This window comes from Kryptolebias marmoratus, linkage group LG12 (genome assembly GCF_001649575.2).
Source record: "Kryptolebias marmoratus isolate JLee-2015 linkage group LG12, ASM164957v2, whole genome shotgun sequence".
Taxonomy (NCBI): domain Eukaryota; kingdom Metazoa; phylum Chordata; class Actinopteri; order Cyprinodontiformes; family Rivulidae; genus Kryptolebias; species Kryptolebias marmoratus.
The window spans coordinates 5,953,426-5,966,005 of record NC_051441.1 but is presented as its reverse complement, the minus strand read 5'-3'; the positions used below and the strand labels follow the sequence as shown (position 1 = coordinate 5,966,005).

At 38.1% G+C, this 12,580-nt stretch overlaps 1 protein-coding gene across 2 annotated transcripts in view; it reads left to right on the top strand.

Moving 5' to 3' along the window:
- The window catches only part of si:ch211-278a6.1 (SRC kinase signaling inhibitor 1), a 107,282-nt gene that overhangs the window by 51,154 nt on the left and 43,548 nt on the right, over positions 1 to 12,580 (top strand). For both annotated transcript variants that reach the window (XM_017433524.3, XM_037978784.1), the window contains exons 2-3: positions 6,091 to 6,120; positions 6,932 to 7,290. In XM_017433524.3, coding sequence (XP_017289013.1) covers positions 6,091 to 6,120; positions 6,932 to 7,290 — 389 coding nt within the window. The remainder of the gene's footprint in view (positions 1 to 6,090; positions 6,121 to 6,931; positions 7,291 to 12,580) is intronic.

Genomic DNA, 12,580 nt, shown 5'->3' with positions numbered 1-12,580 from the left:
TATGGCAATTTTTGAATTTTATGGCAGCAAGACATGTCAGAAACATTGGGATGGAAGCAACAAAGGGCTGTAGAAGTGAGTGGCACAAAATGCAAACAGCTGGAGGAGCATTTTGCAACTAATTAGGTTAATTGGCAACAGATCAGTGTGAGGACTGGGTTAAAAAGAGTATTTCTGAGAAACTGAATCTCTCAGAAGTAAAGATGGGCAGAGTTTCACCAGTTTGTGAAAAATTGCCTCAAAAATAATGGGGCAATTTTGGAATAATGTTCATCAATGAAAATTTGAAAATATTTCTCCTCAGTTCCTAGACGTTTTGAGACTGTTGTTAAAAGAAGAAGGGATGCTTCATAGTGGGAAAACATGGCCCTGTCCCAACTTTTTTGATATGCATTGCTGCCATCAAATTCAAAAACATATTAAAAAAAGGTAGTTTCTTAGTTTAAAAAGTTGTGTGTATATTATGTCCTATTATGAATAAAACTGATTTATGAGATCTGCAAGTCATTGCATTCTGTTTGTGTTTACTTTTTACACAATGGTCTGTTTTTTGGAATTGGGGTTGTATATTAATAGTATATTAATATTAATAGTGGTTGTGAAACTTTTTATTGTTGTCAAACAGGTATTTGTCATCTTGTGCAAAGCAACAGACTGCATTTGTTTGTGTCAGTGTTTTGTTAGGCTTCCTGAAGGCTTTTGATTGTCTTGGTTTGTAATTACATCCAGCAGCACATACAAGCTGACCTTCTCCTGATGGCTCACTCTCGCTGCCCAGCCTTCAGCTTGGCCTCTTTTAACTTACCTCTTCTGGTGTAGCAGTACCTCTGAGCTTTTTATGGACAGAAAAAATGAAATAAAAAGGTTTGCCAGGATTTTCTTTTACTGCAGACCTTTACTTCAACTATGGCAAATAAAAGAGTGAGACACAATGTGTTTAAGTTCTGCCAGTTTGCTGCTTTTTCATTAAATTCAAATGCCAGACTTAATCAGCTGTTATAGATCTCAACTTCCACTGCAATTTAAGTTAAGAATACAAGAGATGTTTTTTTGCAGGAAAGCAACAACATCAGCTGGTTTCTCTATGCACAGTTTCCAACCATCTTTGTGTGGATAATATAGTTCAGAGTTGAACTCTGAGAAATGAACTGCCGGGTTAGAGATGTTTGAATGCTTGTGTTTAATCCAGACGGTTCGTTTCTAGGAATTTGTTTCAACTCTTCCCACTGGAGTATGTAGAGTTATGGTTGCCAACAGCTTCCACTCTTGCCTGTAGCCTTAAAGTGCGCGAGTCGCACTCTGCAGATCTCGCTCGTTTCTGCTCAGTTTTAGTTCCTCCCTCATCCTCCCCCTCGTTCTTTGCTGATTCAGTATTCAGCTCATTGTACTTATCACCTTCTTGTTTATTTATTGAATATTCCAACATTTTTCCCCCTGCCATGTGACGATGCAGATCTTAAACTATACTAACTTTGATTTCAAAGTTGTGCTGAGATTTCTGTAGTGTTATGCCTATTTTTGAGTGTGTGCAAGATTTTGAAATAAGCTGATTTTATTACGCTGGAGATCGTCTACTCAGGTTAAGTTACAGTAACTCACAAATTGACAAACCGATAAAACCAGATGTATTAACACCACCTATTTTATTAACCCTGTCCATTAGAACCAAAAGGTTTGAGCTTTAAATTGTTTCTCAAAATGTCCACATTTCAAAAATTACTGAATAAATAATCTTATTGCCAACATTTCTATGAGCAACATTGTATTTGCTGTTCATATTTTTTGTTTCAGCGTGGAGAGCTCCAGTTAATTTTTTTTTTAAATAAATTTTGTTCTTAAATGTTTGAAAGGCTTATTCTTGTCTAAATAGCTTCTAGCCTTGTAACAAATAAAAAACACCTGCATTAAAAAAATATATCTTCAGAGGCCCAAGGTTGTTCATTTTGATTTAGCAGTTTTGCAGCTGTTCTCAACTAAACTGAGGATGCTTTTCAGATAAAAATGCACAGTTGAGGCTATAAAAAGTTCAGCGTGTGTGCAACCAGCTGTGAGACAAATAGTATTCAGAAAGGGATTTTATTCAAACAGTAAGTTGTATTATGGGCATAAATCTATTTTTCATCAGAATCCTTTCTAATTTTCATAAACATAGAGATTGCTTTTGATTGTTAACAATCAGTTACTTTTTAGTCATGGTATCATTTTGGCATATTTGGTGTAAATACTTTGTTTTCTTGGCTAATTTTATCAGATCTTTAATTTGTGAACTCTGTTGAAATAAATGAAGAAATTATTGAATTCTTTGCAGACCAAAAGATTATAGAATTATTAAGAAGAATATTCATTAGTTATTAAACTCCAACACTATTAAATAATTAATACAGTTTTCAGGGTATAGTGTCAGTCTGCTGTTTCTTTGCATATATGGAGAATTATTCACACTAGCCTTCTTTCTATATTTAATTTTTAGCCTTAGATTGCTACATATGTGACAAAAGGACAGATTTGAATGTTTGAAGTACCTGTGAAATGAGATTTAATATGAGCCATGCTCTGTAGCTTTCTTATCATAGTCTGTAACATGAAGCCTGTTGTAAATCCTCCACTCTCCCTGACCCACTCGTTTTACATCTCTAAATTATAAAGCTGCAGTAACTGCTGCTTCCAAATCCATCAAAGCAGTCCAACAGCTCTCCCTGATTCTCCTTACCCCATGACTATGCATATAATGAGGAGCATCCTCCACTCCTGATTTAAAAGTCCAGTTCATTGGGTAGCTTTAAAGAAGAGTAATTTTTTTCCTTCCCCTGAGCTCTGGTTTAGAATTTGGCTGCAGAAATGCAAAAATTATAAGTGTGTTTTGATAGTTATTGTGGGTGTGTTGGCAAATAGCTTGTGTCACAAGCTGAACCCCCCCAAAATGCATAAATAACCCACTGAAGGCGGTGCAAACTAGCGACCCAAAAAGTGAAAAATTGAGAAAAATGCAACTTAGCAAAGGAAAAAATGTTAGTGTAGAAATAAAAAAGGCAAATAACAGGAACATTTTTATCCACAATATACTGGAAAAACTTTCATTGATGAAAAAACAGTTTCAGATGTTTATTTTTATAAACCCAGAAAAAAACTGCAAGAATTGGTGTTTAATCTGCAGCTTAACTTAACTTTTATGTTTCTTCCCGTCTACTATCATTATTTCAGGAGGGGATTTTCTTGCCCATTTGTCTTCTGTTATCTCTCAGTGCCTACCGCAGCAGGTGTGGGTTTTTTAGGCAGGTAAATGCTCCTGTTCATGCCCTCAATCCTCCTTTGATCTTTCAGTGGAGCCCCGGCCTCATTGGCTGGGCTCCCGGGTCTTATCAGTTCAGATTGTAGGCTCCAATTGTCTCTGAGCTCCTTAATTACTTCGTGGGCGAACATGCTGCACCATTTTCTGCTGGTTTTATTTCTTATAGTTCCTGTTTGTTTGGCTAAAACCCCCAAATGACTGACTTTCCTATGATAATTTTCTTTTATCTTTAGAAACCCACCCAATCAAATGCATTATATTTATATTTTGAATTACGCTTCCATTGTGTGGGCTCTCACAGATTGTTTTGACTGTGAGAGGTTTTGTCTGCCAGCTTATATAAAAATATATTCACTGTGAATGACGAAAGTAAGACTAAAAAAACCTGTTCCCGTTTTCTATTCTTACTTTTCTGCCCACACAACTTTTACTGCTGCTGCTTTTAAGACGGGGCTTTGGTTTACAGCGTCGCAGAGTTTCTTCACAAAGTGCACTTCGAAAAGTTTTGGGGTTGAATTCCAAACAAGGTTCACAAAAAGCCGGGTTTATTCTTTTTGACAAATGTTTGCAGGTCTGTCATTCTAACATATTTTGACATTAAAGTCTTGTTTTTGCACAGCTATAAACAATACAAACCTGATTTCAGTCTGAATTCTTTTTCCAGCTTCTGCTTAAAAAAGCAACAAAAAACCCCCCAAAACTTTGAGGTCGTGAATCACTTGAAAGTTTGTGTTTGTTGTTGTTGAAATTTCCCAGAAGTACTCAGGTCTCCTGCTGGGTAAATGGAAACACAAAACACATGAAAGGCTCATTAATTTGAATAATTAATTTGAATGAATAATAATTGCCCAGCCTTACAAAATCAAGGCTGAATACATGTTTATACAACACCTCTTAATTAGTAGTTTTTAATGTAAAATTAAAAATGATAAGTAGTATATATATAGACATAAAAAGCTTGTAATTTTATAATTTGACAACCCCAATTCAGTTACATTAAAAATAAAGATTTGTAAGTCTTTAAATGTATAAATGCAGAAAATATCAGTAAAAGGACAATATTGGCCATTTGCAAAGACTGGCAAGTACAGAATAGTTATCTGCTTGTCCATCCCTAAAAAGCGAAGGTGGGCAATAATGTTTTTGCACATCTGTGTGGATTAGCAAAATATCTCATGAACCACTGGACAAATTTCAATGAAACTTGCAGAAAGTAATCATTGAATTTACATCTGCAACTCACTAACCTTTGGAGATAACCCAATTTAAGATGGCCAACTGAGCTTACAAAACACAAAAATTGCTTTAACTTAGTGAATTTTGCACATATTGAGCTAAAACTTAATGTGGTAGTGGCTGAGAGTCATTAACAACTCATATTTTGAGCGTGAGAGCTTGCAATCTCATAAGAGGCTGTGCATAACATTGTTTTCAAGGCTGGACCAAAAGAGCTTTAACTATGTCTCTTCTCATCATAAAATGATTTTAGTCTAAAAACTCATGATATGAAAGGCTCCACACAACATGCACTCCTTCCTGGAATGCTAGACCATTAATTTGTTTACATTCTTTTTAGAATGCCACCATGCCACCCTGTTTTAACATAATTGCCTAATATTTGATAAGATCTTTTATATTAAATGATAAAAAGCCATCTTATGGCTTAAACAATATTCAAAAGGTATCCTGCAAGAGTTCAATAAAGTATCTGTCATCATATGTTAAAAACCTCTTTTTAATCCTGTTTCATTTTGAGTTGAGCAGAGAGAAGAAACTGAATCTTTTTATTTGGTGCGTGCCATAGATGAGTAGATTCTTTGCAACTTTATGTTTGTCTGTAGGCAGATGAGCCCTCTCAGCTTTTCTATCCTGGATGCTCAGTCACATTAACAAGCCATAAACGCGCAGGCCCAGACTTTTCCAACTATTGTAATCAGACCCTTGAGTCAGGTCCTTGTTAGTTGGTGCACAATAAGCTCTAGTCTAATGAAGTGTAAAGCAGATAGGAGGGAGGCGAAGAGGGGGCCAGATGAATACGACTGGCAGCGGAGAACTCAATGCTAATGTTATTAGCCAGGAGGTCATTCCATTTTGTCTAACCCCACCTCAGTTTATCAGCACTTCATAATGTGAAGGATGTAAGAGCAGGGTGTTAAAGCAGCGTATCACCCTTAAGAGCAGTATCTCTCAGTGGATAAGTATAGTGAGAAGTAGGTTCAAAACATGGTTTGATTGCAGCTGTGTCAGAATGATCACAGACCTTCTGCCCTTAACAGACTCCTTCTGTGTTGAGGTTTGTCCCACTTGTGCCAAACTTCCTCCTTTCGTCTGAGTTCATTAACAGTCAGATTGTTGCTTCTGCTCAAAAAGCCTCCCTCTGCTCCTCACTCACTCTCCTCACCCTAATGCTGCTGATGAGAATTTAATGCACTTGGGGTCCACTTCATTCAGCACCACAAAGTTTTTATGTTTTCACTTAAACAGTTTTTTTTTTTTACCAATTTATTTGTCTAATTGCTAACAACTTTGCATGTCTGTTATGTACTATCTCTTTAAAAAATGCACGATCCCAATCATTTATCATTCTACAGGTTATTGTATTAGCGTTCATAGCAAACCATTTCCCATGTGTTAACTCCTACGAGTCCATTATAATGCATATAAAATGCATTAACTTCTTGTAAAGTGCTATCGTGTCTGGATAGCTCTTTTCTGACAGTCATGTGACAGAGATCTGTTGTGTTTGCTTGCACATCTGTGCACAAACACACAAATTAACCCTTCACATGTTTCTCTTCTAGCCAACGCTGGGGCCTGTTTTCCTAAGCAAGGTAACTCACTGAGCGGATGGCTCCCTGCTCTTTTATCACATCTTAAGTTCATTGTTATTCCAGTCACGCATTTTATGTGTAACCATTCCGTCTCCTTCCGGCTGTCTTTGTTCCCTCCTTGTGTGCCTTCCACCTTGGGCTGCGCTGTCTGTCAGATAGAGAACCGATAAAAGGCCAAGTGCTGTCAGAGTGATGGGCATTCTTGAAATGAACAGGGGGAACAATAAGTTCTAGGAAAGATAGTGAAAACACGTTAAAAAAGTGTGAGAGGGTGTTTAGGGATGGAGGCAATGATGGGCATAAGTTGGTAAAGAAAGCAAGACAGAAACTATTACTTCCTAATCAGTGGAACTACAGTATAGTAAGATTTTGGTTTTGACTGTTTAAGTGAAAAATGAAAGCCACTTAATGACGAACAGGGATATCACAATGGAATATCCTTGAGCCCCTTTCTTTGATCTACTGCAGAAGCACTTTACTTTTCTCATTTTTCTTCCCCTCAGAACTTGAAATCAATAATTCTGCAAGAAACTGCTCCGTCCTGGTGGCAAATAGGCTAACATTCCATCCCATTTCTCTCTTCCTCTCTCTTGTCCCCTCTGTGCTGTTTTTCCCCACTCTGCTTCTCTCTGCTTCATTTGTTTCCACCTATGTGTGCCTGCTCTGTGTACGTATGCCTCCACCCTGAAATGTTTCTGGATGTTGATGTGGGTGGTGATTCACTTTTTCATCTGTGCTTTCCACCCATCTTTTTTCCCCTCTTCCTTCATTTTCCTTCCCCTCCTCTCGCTGTTCTGTCCTCCTACCTCAGATCCTGAGCGTGGTGGCAGTCACATGATCTCGACAGATGACTTGGAGTATCCACGAGAGTATCGGACGCTGGGGAACAGCGCTCGCCGTTTCTCCAATGTCGGTCTGGTGCACACATCGGAGCACCGGCACACAGTCACCGCCGCTCAGAGCCTGGAGGCCCTGACCAACCTGCACAAGGCCGACATGGAACGGAAAAGGGACGCCTTCATGGATCATCTGAAGAGCAAGTACCAGCAGCAGCAGCAGCAACAGCAGCAGCTGCAGCATCCACACCACAGCCCTCATCACAACCCACCATCGCCCTCACCCTCCCATGCCAGCATGAGGGGATCTTCAGAACGATCTGCTCGAGAACAGGTAATTAACAGTTCTTGATTAATGACTGAATTTTTTAACGGCCAGTCAGACTTTTGCATCTCTTTGAGATATTTGGGAAATTTTTGATTAATACTTTTTTTTTCTTCATTTCTTGCTCTGTAGTAAAGAAATGCATCACATGAGACAAAAGCTACAGTCCTTTAATACTTTATCAAAGAAAACAAACACAAAAAAATCTAAGTGCTGATTTGATTGACTTCAATAGAAATGTGTCTACACAACAAAACCATTGTGTTTAAAATTTGTTAATGGTTTGTATGTTAATGTGTCACATAAAAATGAACTTGATGAATGAAAATTAAAAAAAAAAAAAAAATTAAAAAATCTTTTACACAATTTTTTGATTTCTTTAAAGTGTACTCATTTATTTTGGTTTGTATGGTTTGGGCCAAGACAATTTTTGCTACTGTTGGTCCTAAATTTACCTGCATTAGTTAAACAAATTTGAATTTATTGTCAGATGAATAAGTATACTATCTGTCAGGTATAATCACATGGTTTTCATTCATTTAACAAAACTGACACACTGACTCATCGATGATAATGCAGAAGATGCTGTTTTGTTCACAATAACCTTTTATTTTCATCATAAGTTTTGCTACACAACTTTAAGCTTGACTAAGATGATATCATGTAAAGCTTCACCTAAACGAATGTAGTTTTATCATTTTTTTATAGCAGAATATTTTATTCAACAAATACACCTTTAAAATTTGTAATAAACTCAAGTTGTGTGTTTTATGTGAATTGGTTAGCTGAAGTGATAGGTTAATGTTAGTTGACACCAATTGATTTGAAAAACCCTTAGATTGTTAAGCAAATTAACATGTTAATAAATCCCTTGACAGTACGCGTTTTATAGTATCTTCATTTTCCCTGGAAATTATCAGGAACTACAATAGCAGAATGTACCCTAACGATGCTACGATCTCTCTGCTTTGGCAGATTGTCAACTATTCCAATTCTTCGCAGTCTATCTAATATTGTTTGTTGTCTATCCCTAAACAAAATTTACTTTTTTTGTTTCACTGAAATGTCTAATTAATCTAGTGTAAACTGAAACTGAAACAAATCTGACATTACCTAGAGTCACACCCAGTAACTCACCCAGTTAAATAAGAATCAGACTCAACCTTAGTAAAATTCTTTATTCAGTCCTAAAAGATTTTGTTGACTAAGCCCAAATATAATAAATTACAATACAAATTCATACAGTAATATGGTTGCTTTGTGTTAAAGTTATATAATTACGTGGAGACATTTTTATTTGAATTCAACAGGTTGTTTTATAAATTTATGTTTCGAATCCCTTCGAATCCTTGAGAACGTATCTGCAAGGCTAACACCACCCTCTGCTACAGTGCACAAAACAGGGGTTTGGACTGAGCCGAGCTCTTATCCTCTGAGGACAGAGTAAAAGCAAAGGTTTCATTTTTCTGTAGACAAATTCTGCAGGACTTTGCCTGGTGGGAATGAGAAGACACACTTGTAAATGCACATGTGCTAATTCAGTGGAGGATACAGGTTATTTTTAGGTCTTTTCTTTTCTCTTTCAAAAATAATATAGTTCATACTATGCCGAGTTCTCCAACCTAACTAAGACTCCTTTGCACTTTCTAACACACATGCACAGAATGATCTGTACACAAATCTTTTCTTGTTGGCTCCTCTGTTGGATGCAAATTTGGAAAATTTCACTGAAATGACGTGACAGAAAACCACGCGAGGGGAGAGGTGAGGGAATGAAAGGGATCAAACAGAAGAGGGTGGGTGAAAGACAGGTGGAGTCCCGGTTGCCAAGGAAACGTCGCCCATATATGGCAAGAAGGGATATCACATTGCAAAGGTCAGGTTGTCTAGAGAAAGAAGAACTGAACAATAATGAAGAGAGAGGAAGAAAAAGGAATGACAAGTGGAAGGCAGGCAGTTTAAAAATAAAAAAACCTGAAGCATAGAGAGTGGACAGATCCTGAAGTGACAGAGCATTTTATTTATTTTTTTTCTGCTGCACCGGGGGAGGAAGAAGCAGAGCCCAGGATTCTTGTCATTTTGCAGCAGCCTATCAAGCGGTCCACTGATCAATTAACTAACACCAGCAGGACCCATGCACCCATCTGTGAAGGAGTTAATCGTCTGGTGTTGTAATGAATTAAATAAAGAGTTTCCGCCGCATGTGCAACTGGAGAGCGAGACGGAGAAAGAGAGAGATTGAGTGAGGAAGAGGGAGGCATGTAAGAGAAGCAGAGGGAGGCGTGTAAGAGAAGCAGAGGGAGGGACAGACGGGCAAAAATGCGCTGAGGATTTTCTGCACATGACGGACAGTCTGGGATGACTGGAGTGGTGGACAGGCACAGGTGCACTGCAGGTGAGATGGAACTGGGAGCCAGAGGATGTTGTAGACAAGTGTTTGTATTTGTGTGTGTGATCAGGATGTGCCGGCTGGAATTAGATTCCACGCCTGTTACGTTTGTTGTGGTTGTTGTAGTGACAGAGTGCATATGCTCTGCAGGCACAAGCTCACACTAGACGAAATCTAAGTGGACGATAGTACAAGCTGCGCACAAAGCTTTTTGTGCTTCTGCTTGAACGAGGGTTCATTTTCTCTCATTGATAAGTTTGTGTTTTTAATCTGGGAAGAGATGTTGCTGTTCTGTTGTCACTAAACTGTACTACAGGAGGATTTAGGGGGAATGAGTAAGAATGAGTGAGATGGAGGGGAGGGGGCTGCAGAGAGGATGACGACATGAGAAAGAGGGGTGGAGGAGGGGAGGAGGGATCGGCCTGCTTTACATGCAGGTCAGGTAACGCAGCGCTCCACTCTTTGAGACTACAACCCTCTGTTGAAGCTCTGTTACTCTTCACTTTCTGATCGTACATGTGTCTGTATCAGTTTGTAAATGTGCAGATGATTCTCAAAACGCAGAAGTGAGATTTACATTTGGCCTTTCACGCCCAAGTTTGATTTAACATCTCAAACATATCAGTAACTAAATGCCTGGAGCTCACCGCCTTTAATTTGAAAGGTCTTAAGATTGATAAGATGCTCATTTGGGCTCCTAGCAGAATTACATCAGTCATCTGGCATTATGCCTGAATATGTTAGTGGGATAACAACTGAGTGTAGAACAAAGTGTTGAATTTACTTTATGGACAGAAAATGTACTTTAATTGCAGAAACAGTTGCCAGAAGGGAAAGAATAGTTATAGGGTAATGACTTACATTCAAATAAGCTCTCGCCGGTTTGCTCTCACACCCAGAGTGCAGTATTTGCGACTAAAAGGCCAAGCTTAGTTTATCTGCTGCTGTCAGCAGAATAACATTTAAAAAGGATTGAATGTGTTTACCTTAGAACTGAGAGCCTTATTAATGCAACAAACACTGGCAGAGACAGACATATAAAACCACAAATCGCTTCTGCACTATTAAAGCCACTCCTGAGACACATTTTGTCTTGATGGGGGAAAAAAAATTAAATCATTAACATTGTCTGAACAAGTAAACAGCAATTATTTGCTCCGCACTAGTGGTGCCCCTAAGTTTATGTCAGCTGGATAGAGTTTCAGTGATGAAACTTACTGGCTACACTGAGTAAATAACTGGTTCATGATCAGGTCGAGGCCGGTTCATGTCCAGCTTGGAAAGATTTTGTGATTAGCTTGTCCCTGAACATGCACTTTACCAATGACCTGTTACCTCTACAATATGCAGATAATTAACAGATTCACATCTACCTGCCACTAGATTATTAAAACCAAGAGCTCACACACTGAGCCTTCAGAGTCTACAAATACACATATTTCAGTGTTCAGCACCAATAAAAAACACTTAAAAACACAGCACAGCTAGCTAGGGAACAGACGATTTCCACCAAAAACTTGATTTAACTGCTTTAATATATGTATGGAGTCATTTTTATGCTTTGAGGGAACAGGAAGTGTGAGTTGAGATTATACTCTGTAATATTTTATGTACTATGTATTTTATCTGTTCCATTGAGCAGAAGTACACATGTGCATACACTTCTAACATTTCGTTTAATTAAGTTCAGTTTATTTATATAGCACCAAGAGTCATCTCAGAGCACTACATAACAAGTCCTAATCATAAATCTAATTCAGATCCATGTTAAAATCCAATAGCAGTAAATTCATTCCTATCCTAATACAATACACTTGCACAAAGTACATAATGAAATGCCAATTAGTAACAGTTATCCATCTAAGGAAGCCAGCAGATTGTGTCAAATCTTCACTATGTTGCAATCCCCCATCCCGAGTTGGCGACAGTAGAAAGAAACGAGTCCTTTTTAACTTAAATAAACCTCTAGCAGAACCAGGCTCAGGATGAGCTGCCATCTGCTTCTACCAGCTGGGGGTTGAGAGGACAGCAACAAGACTAAAGCAAACACAGGATTGTTCCAGGTGTGGTTTCATAATAGGAAAAAAAAAAAAAAAAAAAAGTTAATGGTAGCAAAAACTGCATGTACAAGCATGGAGAGTAGAGAGAGTAAAGACAGTAGCACAGTGAGGAAATCTGGGCAGTTTCCTCCAGCAGTCTAAGCCTTCAGCAGCATAACTGAGGGTTATCTCATGAAACCCAAGCCAACCTTAACTATAGGATTTATCAAAAAGGAAAGTCCTAAGCCTAGTCTTAAAAGCAGACAGCCACACAGACAGAAACTGGAAGTTTGTTTCTTAAGAAGTCTGATAACTGAAAGCTCTGCCTCCCATTCTACTTTTAGAAACACAAGTAAATCTGTAGTCTGTGGGTAAAGTTCTCTGTTAGGAAAATATGGAACAACTAGAAGCACTCAGAGAGCCTAAAGCTCTGCCAAAGCCATTGCATCATTAAAAATGAGTCCTATCCTGATCACCATCAAAATTTAACCCTAACATTTCCTAAAAACTTCCTCAAATTCTGTTTATTAGTTTTTTATGTAATCTTGCAAACAGACAAGCAAAATGAACCAAGCAACCAAGACTTTTTAAAGATTTTTTATGGACAACCAATTAATAAAGATTTACAAAAGTCCAGCCTAGAAGTGATAAATGCATGGACTAAATATGAGCCCATTCTTTACTTTTACCATTACTATAGCACAGTTAAAATGTTATATTCCCATATATTCAGTGGACACATACAACTGCAAAAGCTGATTTTCTGCATCCAGTGTGTTCCCAGTAGACAAGCAGGCAAAAGATACAACTTGGTTCATAAAACCTTGACATTGTTTTGCCACAAATTAGAGTTGCACAATAGAAAAGCCCC